Here is a 17,743-nt window from a genome sequence, read left to right as displayed (position 1 = left end):
TGCCATCTGTTCACACCTCTAATCTTTCTCAGGACTCTCATATCTGCGGTCTCTAGTCTTTGGTCAAGTGTTTTACTTCTGACCCAGCTCTCAGATCCATAAGTTAAAATTGGTTTGAACACAGTCTTGTATACAGCTAATTTAGTGTTCCGACTAATTTCTTTCTTATTCCATATGAATTTATTCAATTGACTTCCCACGATACCAGCTTTGCTGATTCTGTTGTCTATTTCTATATTTAGTTTACCATCTTCAGTAAAAGTTGTGCCTAAGTAGCTGAAATGTTTTACTTGTTCCACAGGTTCTCCATTCACAACACAGTTGACATTTTCAATGATTCTGCCTATTTTCATTGTCTTTGTCTTTTTATTGCTGACCTTCATACCATATCTATTACAACAGCTATTCAATTTAGTCAGAGAATCTTGCAGACTTGTAGCGGATTTATTTAGAAGTATAACATCATCCGCATAAAGCAAAGAGCTGACATTAACATCTCCAATTTTGATATCAGGTTTAATACCACATTCCTTCATAATGTGATCCATATAGATAATGAATAACAGAGGGGATAATGTACATCCTTGTCTCACACCAGATTTAACATTAAACCATCTTCCTGTACTTCCTTCAATTCTAACTGCTGACTCACAACTCAAATAAAGACTAAGTATTGCTTGATATAATGCCCCATTGACACCATATAACTGCAGCGTATTGAATAGCTTCTCTCTTGGCACCTTGTCATATGCCTTTTCCAAATCGACAAAACTTAAATACAGATCTTTGTTATATTCCCATGCTTTCTCGACTATTTGTCGTAAAGTGAAGATATGATCCTGACAGCCTCTATTTGGCCTGAATCCAGCTTGTTCTTCACCAAGCTTTTCTTCCACAATTCTTCTCAACCGTTTCTCAAATATACTTGCATAGATCTTGCCAGGAACACTCAGTAGGGAAATACCTCTGTAATTCTCACATTCAGTTTTATTTCCCTTTTTATATATGGGTACTATGAGAGCTCTACTCCAATCATCGGGAATTCGTCCCTCTGTCCAGGCTTTCTGAACTATGCAGTGCAGCCACTGTAAGACTCTTATACCACCATACTTCAGCATTTCTGGTCGAATATCATCTACTCCTGCTGCCTTTCCACATTTCAAGCCTTTGATGGCTTTTTCTACTTCAAGTATGGATATGTATTCCTGACTGCATGCCTGGTCAGTGTTTTTTATCACTGTGCTGTCATCACTGCTTGTTTCATTTAGCAGTTTTTCAAAGTAATTACTCCATACTTCAAGGATATCTTTTTCTCCTGTTTTCATGTCACCTTTATCATCTCTAATTCCTTTTACAGCACTCTTTCCTCCATTCCTAAGCTTCTTCAACAACCTCCAGTATATTTTGCCACCTTCTTGATATTTATTTTCTATATTCTTGCCAAAGTCCTCCCATGACTTTTGTTTAGCTAGTTTTACACACTGTTTAGCTTTCTTACATTTGTCTCTGTATTCTGTAAGAGCCAAAGCTGACTTATTTGCCAGGAACTTTTGATATGCTTTCTTCTTTTCCTTCACTGCCTTTTTAACTTCCTGTTTCCACCAGGGAGTTCTGATTTTTTTATCCTTGCACACAACCTCACCACATGCCTCTCTGGCAGAATCAATCAATGTTTCCTTCAGAGTTTGCCACTGAATCTCCAAGGTTTGATTCCTGTTCTCAAACTCTTTCATTTTCTTTTCAATAATATTTCTGTATTTTAGTCTACAGTTCACATCTGAGAGCTGCTCAACTTTTATTCGCTTTAAAACTTTCTTACATGTTATTCTTTTCAATATGAAATTCAATTTTATCCTGCTCAAGACTAAATAGTGATCACTTCCAATTTCAAATCCTCTGTACACTCTGGTGTCCTGCACCAGGGAGAAAACATCACTATCAACAATAACATAGTCAATGAGACTTTTCTTATTCCTAGCCTCTTCTCTCCATGTGAATTTGTGCACATTTTTATGTTGGAACATAGTGTTAGTAATAACCAGTCCATGTCGTGAGCAGAAATCCAACAGATATTTGCCATTATTATTAGCTTTGCTCTTTTCTCCAAATTTTCCCAAAATATTTTTGTATGTCTCACAATCATTTCCTATTCTACTATTCAGATCCCCAAAAGGACCAACTTTTCCTTTTTCATTGTGTCAGTTGCTTTTTCTAAAGCCTCAAAAAATTCCTCCACTTCTACCTTAGTAGAACCTTATGTGGGACCATAGGCACAAATAAGTCTCATTGTCCAGTTCCCCATTCTCATATTTGCCCACATTACTCTACTTGAGACTGACTGCCATTCAAGAAGATTAGCGTCGTATTTTGTGTTGAATACTATGGCTACTCCTTCTTTTCCTTGATTGTCATTGCCTGAATATAACATTTTGTATTTATTGCTCAGAAAGATCTCACCAGTTTTGGTCTTTTTTGTTTCAGTCACCCTTATTATGTCGATCTGGTACTTATCTAATTCCTCAGCTAGCTCCATTTCTTTGCCATTCAGGCTTCTTACGTTGATAGTGCCGATCTTTAACTCTGGTGATGTTGAGTTGGGGTTTGTTTTCAGATTTGTTCCAGTAGCTGACTTTTCGCTGTTCGCCCTGGTTCCCTGGCGAAAACAACGGGGGCCTTGTTTAACCGGGCGACGCCCCAGCCGGCATGAAATTTTGTCATGTTGTACCATCATTTTTTATTTTGGTTTAACCAATAAGAATACAATTTGGTCGGCTAAATCCCAAATTGCCAGCCCATCCTCGTTCGTTCAGTATCAAAGTAGATTCCCAACAGGGTGCACCACGAGAAGGTGAGGATTGGTCATTAGGTCAGAAACCCTGGTCGGTTCTCTGCATTCCTTTAAAGGCTATGTGGAGGTCTCCTCTCAGTTATACAGCTTTGACCCTTAAGCACCCCATGTCCTGTTATTAGGTATTGAAATGAATGGACACTTAGTGAATGAGGATAGACTGGTAATTTGAAACACAGCTGACCAAAAGGTATTCAGTATTGGCTTAAACCAGAGGTAAAATGATGGTATAACATGATGGTATGTCTTACCAGCTGGCATGTCTGTCACTCATTTGTTTAAATGAGTTACACACAAGCTTAGATGTCAAAACCAGTTTGGATGGTGACACTTCCTATAATGCATAGCAGTATACATATTCAAAAGAAAGCATGCTATGAATAATGGATACTGGGTCAATTTGGTTATACAGGGTGTTCGGGATAAATTTGACATATTTATAATTAATTATATTTTTCCGTAAGTTACATGTATTAACACACACTTCTCTTCATTTCTCTTCAGTTTGGACCCTTCTTCATTCATATACAAGCTGTCAGAAAGGATGGATAGCTGGAACCCACCTGAATCATGGAAGAGAATAACTTGTATCATGATGATTCGTGCCCGCCATCAAAATAAGGATATTACGACTGCTGCCCAATGCTCCCTGAATACAGTAAAAACAATCAGGCATGAACTAGAGACTTGCAATGGTGACTACGAGGATGTAGCAAGAAGAAAGATCCCTAGCAGACGATCTGATTGCGTTCGTACAGCAGAATTCCTCGCAAATCTGCAGGAACAGGTGTTGAAGAACCCTGGCATTGGAATTCGGGCTTTGTTCGTGGAGTTGCTAACTGTAGTCAAGCCCTGGATAACAAGGGTAGCCAATGGTAGGCCGTATGTATGGCAGCAGGATTCGGCCCCTTGCCACACCTCTGGGAAAAGTCAAAAATGGTTGTCTGAAAATTTCTACGACTTCACCAGTCCAAATGTTTGGCCTCCAAACTCCCCAGACCTTAACCCCATGGATTATTTTGTATGGGGCGCAGTTGAAAAAGACACCAATCGCACTTCCAGTAATACAAAAGCCCAGTTAATGGATAAAATGAAAACAGTTTTTGCGGCCCTTCCCAGGGAGACTGTAGCATCAGCTTGTTCGAGGTTCCGAAGCAGAATTGAAGCTGTGATCGATGCTAATGGTGGTTATTTTGAGTAAATCTTGTTGATAGTATTCTAATTAACTCTGCCTGTAATGTTTTTTTGTCAATTCATTAAATTTAATAGATACAAAGAAGATTTTCTTTTTCCTTACGAAACTGTCAAATTTATCCCGAACACCCTGTATATGTGTGGAAGTCATGAAGACACTTTAAGTGCAAGCTTTTGTTTGGTCATGCTTGAATATAAATTCTTGTGAAGTATAATTTCGGTTCATATTAAAAATGAGGATATATAAGAATATCACTGATGGATCACTGGCATTGGAGAATGTGAGCAGAGGTAATCTAAAGCAGTATATCACTTCCTCTTTTTGTTCATAGAATGAGAGAGGAAAGGTTAGTAAAATGTGTGTTTGATTCTTAATGGTCGAAAAAAAAAAGACCCAGAATAAGACTAAGATCTAGATGGATTGATGAAATTGATATGCCGTAGAAAACTTACCTCCTTTATTTAGCAAATGATATACATATAGAAAGTAATAAGGGAATAAATAACTGGCACTATAATATTGTTATTATTATTACATGATACCTCCAGGGAGTCCAAGAACTCATCAAGGGAGGGCACCTACTCTACGACTCTCTGTCTCCACCAACCTCAACTACCATTATGATCTGCACCAACGCCACCCACAACCACCACTAGATTTTCACAGACAATCACAAACATCCATGCCCACGGCGGGATTTGAACCCGCAGCCTTTTGGCTGGAGAGCGGATATGCTAACCAGTCTGGCTAATATAAATATAAAACAGAAAAGGTATCATAGTTGAACACTTAGATTCTGAGTCCACAATAAAGCTACGTGTTTAACATAAAAAAGATAAGTGAATACAGGGCAGTCGCTGTAGAGCATCCTTTTGCTTCTTCTAATCTAAGTTGGAGTGTTTCTACCACTATAGTTCCAGGTTAATGTGATATCAAAAGCTTCATACAAAATTTGCACACCAGTTTTCCAGGCAGGTTGTAAGAGTATTTTGTGTTATTTAGGATGCCCCACAAGGAGATAGTCTACTTAATATTCTGTTTACAAAACTAAAATGTAAGATCTGCCAAATAGTATTAATTTGGAAGCAATATAGGAAGATTGGTAATAATATAAACGTAATTATGTAGTACTGTCATACTGTCTATCAAGACTTAGTGATGATGATGGATAGAATAGTAGGCTATTTCTAGAGTGTGCATAAAAGTGCATGGTTAGCAACGAAGGAAGCAACAACAAATTTATAGCAATGTGGAATATGCAAAAAGTGTTGTGAACATATTGTTGAATAAATGATGGTATCTCTGCTTTCTTAGCTTAGCACTGATTTAATTCATGACTAAGAAATTCTGTACTGTGTTAGTATCGTGACTCTGTAATGTTTGGTATTCTAAATCCTTTGAAAGATAAGGTGCCTGTGCAGAGACTACTGAGTATTGGGAATGATACAAAGGGAAAATTGTGTATTTTATTAAATACTTTTTTTGTGAGTTACTCCTTTAGATAATTATATCAGTTGGTTTAAAGACTAGTATCAGGGACATTTGTATATGTTGTCAGATTTTAAAGAATGCGACCAAGAGAAATCTTTATGGTTTTTCAATTTGTGCTTATATGTTTTAAGGCTGTATCCAGGTGTGTACCTATTCTCTCTTCTTGCTTCATGAAGAAGAAGATATCTTCTTCCTCTTCATCTTTGAACAACTAGAAAAAAACCAACAGCACACTAAAGACATTTCGAATGGGCTTGCTTATTAATTCATTAAAAAGGAAGGAAAAATCTGTATTGCCAAAAGCATTTCATCCTAGAAGTATGGTTATAAAAAAGATATTTTCCATTTTCTTAAGCACTGAAATATTCTGTTAATAACTAGTCTAGCCGTAAATACCGTTACAATTTGAACAGCACATAAACCATTAATCTATCAGTAAATCATTTATGTACATGTATAACGTGCATATAGCATCACTAAATGTTCGAAATGTCCCCCTTTTGCAAAGTCTGTGAGGCCACATATCAGTGGTGGCACATACATCGAATGGAAATGTTGCCACTGCTTGTTTCAAATCCACTTTCAAGCTGGTGCTGCTGGGGTGTCATTTCTTGCAGGCTACTCTTTCAAGCTCCAACCACAATTTGAAGTCAGATTCAGATCATGACTTCAGACTGTGAAATGTGGTTGTTCACATTCGCCTCCAACTACTATTGTGTGGTCCTCTCCTTGTATGCAGGGGGCTGAGTCCTGTTGGAAGGTCTGCTGCCTATTGCCAAACAAGGTGTTGTTCAGGAGGTATTGATTCACTTTGCAGAGGTTTCAACCCTCCCCCACCCTTTCTCACAGAAATGCAACCAACTTTGATATCTCCCCCAATACATCACCCCCCCCCCCCCACCACCAATCATCATTGATGCAGAGTGTGATCTCTCTGAATCCTGGATGCTACGGCACACACTATGCAGCCATCTAGGGCATATATTCTGGCAGTTAAATGACTTTTCATTGATAAAAAATTTTCTCATCTGTGAAGACGATATGTCTGTATCTGTTGTTTGCATACTGCTAGAGAAGTAATTTGATTTTATCATCCTCTGCTGCATAAGTTGGTGTTAGGAAGTGTCCAGTTGAACAGTTTTAGGCTCTCATGCCCAGGTCATCAGTTAGTACACGTGACATCGTTCTCTGTGAAATGTTCGTCTCTCGCAACATCACAGGATTACAGCGGAGGCCTGCCTTCACAGCCCTCACATGCTATTGTGTTCTAACACAGTGTGGTTGCTCTGTTCTTTGGTGGTCAGATATGTTTTCTGTATTGTTATAACAGTAAATAGTCCAATACACAAACATCTAACTGATCCCAACTATTTTTACATGTTGAAAATAATAGGATGCTCATTCCAACCTTGTGAAGTGCTGTTACAGCTACATGGTTCTCATAATCTCCCCACTGCATGTTAACCCATACAGCTAGACAACGCTCTCTCTACTGATAAACATGCAAATGTTGACTATGTATACTGCCACTAATAGAACTGGGCTTTTGCAATTCTGTGGGCAGCACAATGGTGTGCAGAAGTTGTAACAGCATGTATGGCAAAACTGTGTAATGGAAATTGCAATATATTTCATATTACTAATAGCCTGTGTAGGTTTTTTTTTTTTCTTTCCATATTACTAATAGCAAATTTGAAAACACTTTTATCAACTTGTTTGTGCATGGTAATATTAATCAAAAAGTAAGATTAGCATTCAAATAAAAAATCATAATAAAATGAAATAAAATCATCCTCAAAATTGTTTAAATGTTTTTTTTATAACTTAAAAATGACTTTATATGTATATGTATATATATTTTTTAAATTTTGTGCAATTTTCATTTGTATAATTAAAAAAAAGATTTTTTTTGTTGTAATTAGGAATAACATATAGTATGTGTATATGTGATATGCAGGCTCGACTATGCCTTCTGAATAATACTTTTCATTGTATGATTGATTTTCTCTTTCACACAGATGGAACTTGAGGAAGTTGAATCAAGGAATGAAGAATTTCCTATTACTCGTAGCATGCTAACTTTGATATTTGCACTCACTAATCAACCAATTCCACCTACATTAGGAGCTGGTCAAAGGAGACCAGGATTAGAACCATATCTTGAATATATTAGAGATTCTGTTTTGTTGAAATGCAACTTAAGGGCTTATAAGAAAGAAGGGGAAAAGGTGAATCAGCTGTTTCTCTTATCATTTATCAATTTTTGGTTGGAACTGTTAAATTTTTTTATTTAATTAAACTGAATGAAATTTAACAGTTCCAATGTTACAACTCATTCACTGTTGGTAACATCTAAAATTTTGATATTTTATTGATCATTTATATTGCCTGTAAAATTCTCTAGATTAAGTATTAATTATTATATTAGACATTGAAGTTTGAAGAATATATGATTTAGTGTTAGTAAATTTGCATGGACGTGTTGCTTCTGAAAAGTTAAATTTTTAGAAGTAATGTAAGTTAGATTTTTTTTAAAAGAAAAGTTATAAAAATGCTAAATTTGAAAATATCAGTTTTAATATTACATTTTAGTGATTTCATTTTCTATAACTTTAGATAATAACAATTTTTAAAAATTTAGAAAAAAAAAACTTTTCTTTTTTGTGTTAGCTCAACACTAATACACATCTTTTGAGAGTTTTTTTTGAGAATACAACTTCCCTTCATATTCTAAACAGTATTTTTCTCAGTTAATGTGATAGTGTTAGATTTTGTATGTAATATTTGAAAGTAGGTGATTCTTATGATAATTCTTATTATATTTATTATTATGTTATATTAGTATATTCTATTGCTTGTCTTAGCGTGAGAAATTGTTGTCCTTTTTGAGAAACAAGGTATTCTGAAAACTGAAGTCAACAAGGGATCAATCCCCCCCCCCCCAAACTCATTCGCATTAAATCCAATTTTTAAGAGAAGAATAGTGTACAAGCATTAAGCATTGGTGGTTTTTGCCTTTCAGAGAATATATTATAATAAAAAAGAAGAGCCTGTGTAGCTCAGTAGAAGTGGTGTTTGCACTCTACAGCGCTTGGTCGCACGACGAAAGGCGTTCGAGTCTAGTCGCCGACTAGAGGAACTTTTTCTAATCCTTTTCTCAACCGGTTCCAGAGTTAGTCGATCTCTGGCACGGGCTAGCGGGTTTTTCCTCCCGTAAACTCAAGAAAATCGGCCGTTGAACCCACACTATTTTCAGACATTAAATATATTGTGTTAGGGTTATGGACCATCAGATGGCGGCACTTACTAGCTGCCTTCTTCACTGCGTGCCGATTAATTAGTGATAGCCTTGGGCCAGCTATCTCTGATTGGCTACCAGTGGAGATTGAACTGCCCACTCAGTCTCCAAAAGTTAGATAGGGCTTAAAAACGACCTCGCCTACTCCCTATATACGGAAACAAAAAGGCGTTAGCTGATTTTTTTTTTTTTTAAACTATTCGTATGAATGTCCCAAATTTAGTTATATACATGAATGTATTGAAGAATTTACTTGGTTATATCCAGAATCTCAAAACATACAGCACGAACTGACTTCACACTTAAAAAGAATTCTGAGCACGTGTGAAAATAGAAAAATATTACAGTAATCCATCAGACTCGTAATCTATATAGAATATGAAGGGAAGTTACATGCTTGACTCTTACTATTGCAAACATCATTATTAGAAACTCATTGACTATAACAAACAACTAAATAGTCCTGACCAAAGTCTTACAGATACAGTAAGAGCAATTCATTACAACAAGTCAACCATTCCAGTCATCCCTGTGGGCTTGCTATGGTGCGAGTATTCCTTCAAAAGGAATTCAACTTCCTTTCATGTTCTATAGCTAAAGGAAATTGATCTCAAAGATGGGGAGAGGGGATTTATATATTATTATTATTTTTAATTTTAATTTTTTTTTTGCAAAACTTGGAAACAATCTTTTTCCTTCTGTAACAAATTGACGGTTGGCAGATATAATTGACTATGCAGATAGGATTAACTATCCTATACTAGTAGATCTGGAAGAGTTAGACAACATTACCACAACATGTTAGTTGGTCTGATTTATAATTGAGAAATGAAAATGAGATGAAATGCCAGATTTGAAAATACACATTTTGCTTATTGATGTGCTGCTTTAGGAAGGAGAACAAAGTTTACTTGCAAAACATTAAATTACATTCTTAGGAAGCCACTGTAAAATGAAATTAAAAAAAAAATAGATGAAAGCAGCAATTCAGAAATCAAGTATATCACTGAACTGGTGTGTGTGAGAGAGAGAGACAGAAACTTTACTTACACAATAGAAAAAATTTTGGACAGGATGGATGATCCCAGGAATAGAAGTCAAGTTGATAATAATTTGTGACTGACAGTGCATTTATCACCTGATTTATCCACCATTACACATCAACTTTTATTAAAAGTTGAATGAAATGTATATTGAGTACAAAAGACCATTCAAAATATAATGCAATGTTTACATGATGAAAGCAAGAAATTGTGAACCATTTATTAAAATTCTCATTCTCAATCCTTTTATTAAAAAAAAAATAAAAAAAATTCAGATATTTGTTTTTAGATTTTCTCTTTTTCAAAAATTCAGTTTTAGACATTAGTGGTTTTGAAACTGTGGTGGTGCAAGACCCTTTATGGGAGGGTGCAATGGTCAATATTATTTTATTTTTGTGCACAATTCCTGCATGTTCTCAATATTCCATCATTTATTTCAATATAATATAGCATTAAACATTCCATGTTTTGAAAAAATGTGTCCAAAAGAACAAGCTCAGCTATCTCATTAAATATTTTTGTTGTCATTAATATATATTAATTTAGAAATTTAAAAAGTTGTAATTTTTAAAATAAAATATTTCTGTATGCTAATTTGCATTTAATTGGGTACGAAGCATAATTGTGTACTATCCAAAAAAAGTTTTACTAAAATAAAATTCATGCTGAAAAAACTACAGTACATGAACTATAGGTCAACATTTTTTTATTTATTAAAAAAGGGAGAAATCCATCTATTTAACAAGTTAAAGATCACTGGCATAGACAACAGTTAAAATCTAATAACTTATTACCTTTAAAAGTATAGTGTGAAGTATTAATTAGAAATCATGAAACTACTGCTTGAACAATGCATAAATTTATAACGGAAAGTTTTCTTCCTATGCAAAATTATGATTCCCTAAAATAGAAATGAGGGTCATTATAAAATATTCGGGAATGTATTAATAACAGAAGGAGCAGAGAAGATAATAAAATACAAAATCGATAGCAGACTTCAAAGGAAGTCACTCTGTTCCTATTTTTATCCCACAATGTCATTCTTCCACAATCATTTCTCCTCCTACTGGCCACGTAGCTAAAAAAATTCCCTAGGATTTTCTTTGGATCTTAGGGCCAATCTCCTCTCATATTCCAGTTTCGCTTTCCTTACCACACTAGTCATTCTTCTGGCCTGTGTCTTATATTCTTCATGCATCTCTTCACCTGTCTCCTTATATCTCTTTCACAGCCTCTTTTTTGCAAACAATTCCTGTTTAATATTGTTTGTCATCCACTTTACACCAAATTGTGTTCTCTTCTTCACTCGTGGAATACAGCTTACTATTGCTGCTAACAGTCATTCCTTCACAATTTCCCAAGCACTAATGATATCTTGCCCTTCCAATTCCTCCCTCCATAGAACTGTCCCAAGTTGATATCTAAGACTGTTATAATCACCTGCCTTATAATTCCGCATACGTTCCCTTTTCTTTGATACTCCTACATGTCCGTTCATCTTCCAAGCCAAAACCACATGTCACTCTCTCCAACTGTGGAAGAGATGTCGTCTCAATTATTATCAACTCTTCTGATGCTTTGACCAAATCCAAAGCTCTTGAACCTCTTGTTTTCTCTATTGCATGTTGCCTGAGACATTTGTCCCTCAAGAATTCTAGAAATTCCATTCCCTTATTACTACATGCATTTTACTCTTCCCAGCTTATGCTTCTGTAGTTAAAATCTCCCACAACAATCATTCTTCTTGCACTTGCCAAGCTGAACTGCCTAAACATCTCCTGCTCCTTGGCTTGTAGCAATACCCCACTAAATATCCTCTCCTGCCCACCTCTACCTCACACCATATACTTTCAAAACCATTAGTGTCACTGCCTTCCAAAGCCTCCACTCTTAGAGGACGTAAGTCATCACTTATCATAAGCAGCACTCCACCACTGTGTTTTCCTTTCCTATCCTGCTAAAAAATGCTGTACCCTGCTACTTCTATTCCTGTTGTTATATCATCTTTCATCATCACATCTCAAAAATTCTAATAATATTTGGCCAGGCTCATGCTATCAGTGCCAACAATTCATCTCCTAAATACTCCTAGCATTAGTATAAAGCTTAAAAATGTCACTGCTTCTATACCTATCATTATCCCCTCCAGACCCTACTGGACTCAGTGTTAACTGATGGTCATCTCCCTCCCCCAGTCACCCATTCCCACAAGGGGCCACTCCTGCTACCACCCACACTGGAAATTCTACTTCCTTGCATTGACATACCAACTCGTTCAGAAAACAGCAATCTCTCCAGATGCCTACATCCTTCCTCATTCAAATGCAAGTGGTCTCTTGCTTACAGTTCCTTTCTGTCCTCAAATGCCCTCCAAGCTTCCACATATTCCAATCCTCTCCATTCAGGCTATTATGCTATTCATTATTACTGCTCTTCTTCTCAGCTCACCACTATCAACCTGGGCAACACCCACATAATCTTTCTTTTCTGCATTTTCTTTCGTACACCCTCGACAAGAATCTCAGATCTCTCGCCACCCGATTTACATTGCCTCTCAAGTCATTCGTGCCCACCATCATAATCATCTCATCCACCCTTTCACCACGCTTAATTATCAGAGCCACACTCTCTATCGTTCCTCCAGGCAAACACTTCTCTGGCATCCTATGTTGCACTCCACGGATCATCGAGTCTCCATACATCACAACTCTTGCCACTCTGTTCCTTGATTGCTCACCTGCATCCCTCTCTCTCTCTCCTAACTCTTTCACTGTGTGTTCTCCTACTTATCTGCTGTCCTGGCATCACTCTATCCCTGGGTCCAGCACTCCCTTGCCTTCTTCTCATTTTCTCTCTCTCTCTCTCTCTCTCTCTGACTGTTTCCATTCTCTCCTCTTCTATCATTCCCATAACTCTCTCTCATTCCCTCTCTTCTACTGTTTCTATTCTCTCCTCTTCTATCATACCCATACCTCTCTCTGATTCCCTCTCTTCTACTGCTTCTATTCTCTACTCTTTTATCATTCCCATACCTCTCTCTGATTCCCTCTCTTCTACTGTTTCTATTTTCTCCTCTTCTATCATTCTCATACCTCTCTCTGATTCCCTCTCTTCTACTGTTTCTATTCTCTCCTCTTCTATCATTCCCATCTCTCTCTCTCTTACTCATACTCTGATTCGCCTTGCATTCATCTCTTCCATTCGCCTAATCTCATCTAATTCCTGAGACCATCTCTTTCAGCTCATCTCTCTCTCTCTCCACAAGTTAGCCACTCTTACTCGCTATTCATCCTCCCAATCATGACCATCTCCGAAAGCTCCACAATCATTCAAGCCTTCTGCACTCCCCACTCTTACTCGCCATTCATATTTCGCTGCTCGTTATTCTCACCTATCACAGTACTCGTCTCTCGAAAATCTCTTGCTCCTGAAACAACAAGGGCAGATAATATCGTAACATCTAACTCACTGAATTCCTCCCATCGCCTACATTTTAACCATATACTCCCCGTCTCTCACCCACCACATATCCAACTGCTGGGATGCATACATGCGACAAGTCTCGCATACCACAAAATCCTTTATTATGTTACACAAAATAGAGTCCTTGAATGGGGGGAGGACTTGTGGACATGCCATTTGTAATTGGAGAGCAGCAGCTGCCATCATTCAAATTTTGCCGAGGAACTACTACAACTAAACCTAAATTCTAAATACTATGTTATATGCTCTACTGTAAACTAATTTACTTACTCGATACTATAAGTATAAACTCTATTTAACTATACTAAATAGCGACTAATGAAAACTTATCTTTTCTTCCACAGCAGATGTCCGACTCTGACCTCACCTTCTCGGTAACCCAAAAATAACACAATATAAACAACAACTAAATTCTAAAAGCAGCACCACTAAGGAACACTTGTATTACTTAGGGAAATGTAGCACAGTTCGCCAGGTTTTTTCTGTTTTATAATTTGAGTTATTTAAAAGAATCGCTTCTTAGTTTGAGGCAATTGGTTTATTAATAAAGCCTTGTTCATTTTTTAATGAATTCTGTGTATGTGTCTGTAGTACAGCATTGATTTGATGTTCTCCTTAAGTTTTACTTGGTTCGGCATAATACTAGCAATGCGAAACTAGTTTTTTAAAAATTTTTTTTATTATTATTTTTTAATGAAGCTTACCAACTTAATGGCTTTCTGCTGTACTTTGGCATAGAGACTAGTAATGAGACATTTTAAGGGAACATGTAGCAGACACTGGAACAAGCTTTAACTCAACACCTAGAAGAAGAAGAAGAATAAATTCAATATCAAAAGAACTGAAGATACTAATCATCAGTATAAGGACTATTAATGGAAAGTAAATCGAACTTGCAGAAGAAATAGAAAAGTACCACATGGACATAATTAGCATTACTAAGACAAAAGCAGGTGAGATCATACTAATAGAATGTTATATTCAGGCAATAATCATCAAGGAAAAGGAGTAATGATAGCATTCAATACCAAACATGAAGATAAATTTATTGATTGGAAGGCAGTTTCAAGTAGAGTTATGTGGACATACTTCAAAATGGGAAAATGGACAATAAAACATTTCTACTTATGGTCTCACAGAAGGTTCTACTGAGGTAGAAGTGGAAGACTTTTGCAAGTCATTAGAACAGACAGTTGAGATAAAGAAAATGGAAAAAGTGTCCCTGTTAGTGATCTAAACAGTAAAGTAGTAAATGAATCCACCAAGCTTATAAAACGTTTTTATAAAAATTAGGAGAAAAGGGCAAAGCTAATAATAATGGTTCTGCTGGATTTCCACTCAGGGCATGGACTAGTCTTTACTAATACCATATTCCAATATAAAGATGGGCACAAGTTCATGTGGAGAGAAGATACAGGAAATAAGAAAGGCTTCATTGACTTTGTCATTGTTGATAGTAATATCGTCATGCTCGTTCAAGATACAAGAGTGTACAGTGCATTTGAAATTGAAAGTGACCATCACTTAGTTTTAAGTATGATAAAAAATGAATACCAATTGAAAAGAGCAATACGTAAGAAAGCTTTAAAAAGAATCAAATCAAATACTGTACTCTGAACAGTATACCTCTAAAAGGTATACTGTTCAGAGTACAGTATACCTTTTAGAGGTATACCGTACTCTGAACTATACAAACATTGTTGAAGGAAAAAATGAAACAGATTGAAAACAAGAATCAAACCTTGTAGTCTTAGTGGCAAACTCTGAAGAAGAGATTAATTCAGCTAGGAAGGTATGTGGTGAAGTTGTCTGCAAGGATAGAAAAGTAAGAACACCATGGTGGACAAGAAGTTAAAGAAGCAGTTCTGGAAAATAAGAATGCAAAATGAAAGTTCCTAGCAAATAAGTTGGCAGGTACTCTAAAAGAATATAGGGAAAAATGTAAGAGAGCTAAGCAATGTGTAAAAGTAGCTAAACAAAAATCATGGAAAGACTGGTAAGAATATAGAAAATAAATATCAGGCAGGTGGCAAAAAATGTCCTGGAGGCTATTGAAAAATCTTAGATATGGAGGAAATAGCACTGTAAAAAGAATCAAGGATGATGAAGGCAAGAGGAAACTGAAGATAACAATATGCTAGATGTGTGGAGTTAATACTTGGAACACTGTTAAACAAAACAAGCAGTGACAGAACCATACTTTGTAGATCTGGAAAAGGCATATGAAAAGGTGCCCAGATAAAAGCTTTTCAAAACACTAGAATTTTATGGGGCGATTGGAACATTATAGTGAGCAATACTTTGACTATATTTAAGTTGTCAGTCAGCAGTTAATAATAATGTTATAAATTGGCCAAAGAAAATCAGTTCTTTCATCATTTTGAATCAGAGATTGACCTGCAAGAATTAAATAGGATTGACATAGGTCATATTCTTCATTCAACTAACACTTGTATTAACATCCTGAACCACATTAGTTATGAAATGAGCAAAAAGTTGACAGATATAATCATTATGTCGAACAGTAAAATTTCATTGATGAATCGATCACACTGAATAACAAAATTCACTTTAATTGTGTACATTTGAACTTGTATATTGTACAGCAAAATAAGCTGAGCTGTTCAAATTTCTAATTTGAACTTGATCAAATTGAAAAGCATGCTGCAAAAGGGATATTTGATTTTCTTCACAATTGTCTTTATTCATTAAGATGTAAAACTATTTAAAATCTCATTTAGTTTTGTGTAACATGCGATGGCACTGCTATTATGATGGGTTGTAAAAATCGAGTTCGCAAACTAATAAAATACTGGACCTTGCCAAGGCCTTTGACAGGATACCACTTGGAACCCTAATCAGTAAACTGGAGCAGATGGGGATAGATATAGGGTTGGTAAGATGGATAGGAGAGTGGTTGAAGGAGAGATACCAGAGAGTGGTTTATTCAGGAGTGGAGTCAAAAAGACGTCTTGTGACTAGGGGAGTGCCGCAGGGCTCTGTTCTTGGACCACTACTTTTCAATTTGTTCATCAATGATATTGGAAAGGATTTGAGAGGAAGTGTTCACTTGTTTGCTGATGATGCAAAGTTGGGTAGAGCAATTGTGAGTGCACAGGATGTCAAAATTTTATAGGATGATTTGGATAGTTTGGAGGACTGGGCTAGGAAAAATGGATGTCAGTTTAATGTGGCAAAGTGTAAGGTTATGCACTTTGGGGTGAAAAGAATAGCAGCAGTATATCGCATAGGTGTAACCGTACTCCATGAGATTGATGAGGCCAGGGATTTGGGAGTGCTGGTGGATAGGGAGTTGAAGTTTAGGTGGCACATTGCAAAAGTAACTAAAACAGCTCACCAAATCACTTGGCTTATGAAAAATACTTTAACATGCAGAGAGAAGCAAGTTGTTGTTCCTCTGTATCGAGCCTTGATAAGACCCCATCTGGACTTCTGTGCCCAGTTATGGGCACCAGGGTTTCTTCGTGATGGAGAGGAAGTGGAGAGGGTCCAGAGACGAGTGACCAAGATGATAGCAGGTCTGTGGAATGAACCTTATGAGAATAGGTTGAGGATTTATGGGTTGCAGAAATTGGACGATAGGCGAAGGAGGGGTGATATGATTGAGACATTCAAATTACTGAAGGGTTTTTATAAGATTGATCCAGAAGATATTTTTGAAAATATGACTGGTGGTGGGAGGACTAGGGGTCATGCATGGAAGCTGGGCAAGAGCGTGGTTGACAAGGGTGTTAGAGCTAGGTTTTTTACTTGGAGAGTGGTGAATGAGTGGAATAAGCTTCCAGAGTCTGTTGTGGGTGCTACAACCGTGAATGAGTTCAACGCAAGATATGATAGATACTGTGTGAAAGACTATTTAAGTATTTGATGAATGGTCTAAGTATGATACCAATTTCAACATGTGAAAGTAAATAAGGATTTTCATAAATGAATCTGATTGTCAGCTTAACCAGAACTTCACTGATGACAAAAACAATTTTTTTCAATACTATTCATTAAAATTATAGGGTCCACTGCTGACATGCTTTGTCAGCAGTGGACGATTCATGACTGTTTAGGAAACATCATTTCAGCAACAGCACAAATAGTAAGATAACATGTTGGCATATAATTGTCTGAAACCTCCAGGAAGTCGAGGACTTATGGAGAGAGAGGCAATAAATCACACAAACCAGCTGTTATACCTTTCCTTAAATTCATTCACACTAGATGCACTCACTACCCCTAAAAGCAAACTATTCCACCAACTCTCTGCTCTGTGAGAGAAAAAACTTAGCTCTTACCCCTTTCTTGACTGCAAACAAACATAACTTCCGTGGATGCCCCTACGTTCTCTCCCTTCAATATAATTAAAAATTTCATCA

General features: G+C 36.6%; 1 protein-coding gene across 3 annotated transcripts in view; it reads left to right on the top strand.

Annotated features, from left to right (window-relative positions):
* Positions 1-17,743, top strand: part of Nup205 (nuclear pore complex protein Nup205) — a 610,691-nt gene that overhangs the window by 263,435 nt on the left and 329,513 nt on the right. For all 3 annotated transcript variants that reach the window (XM_090405724.1, XM_090405715.1, XM_090405707.1), the window contains exon 16: positions 7,553-7,762. In XM_090405724.1, coding sequence (XP_090261850.1) covers positions 7,553-7,762 — 210 coding nt within the window. The remainder of the gene's footprint in view (positions 1-7,552; positions 7,763-17,743) is intronic.

The sequence above is a fragment of the Typopeltis vanoorti genome, chromosome 2 (assembly GCF_054136105.1).
Source record: "Typopeltis vanoorti isolate ZY-2024b chromosome 2, IOZ_Tvanoo_1.0, whole genome shotgun sequence".
Lineage (NCBI taxonomy): Eukaryota > Metazoa > Arthropoda > Arachnida > Uropygi > Thelyphonidae > Typopeltis > Typopeltis vanoorti.
The sequence above is the reverse complement of the archived record's forward strand: the minus strand, read 5'-3'. Positions and strand labels throughout refer to the sequence as shown.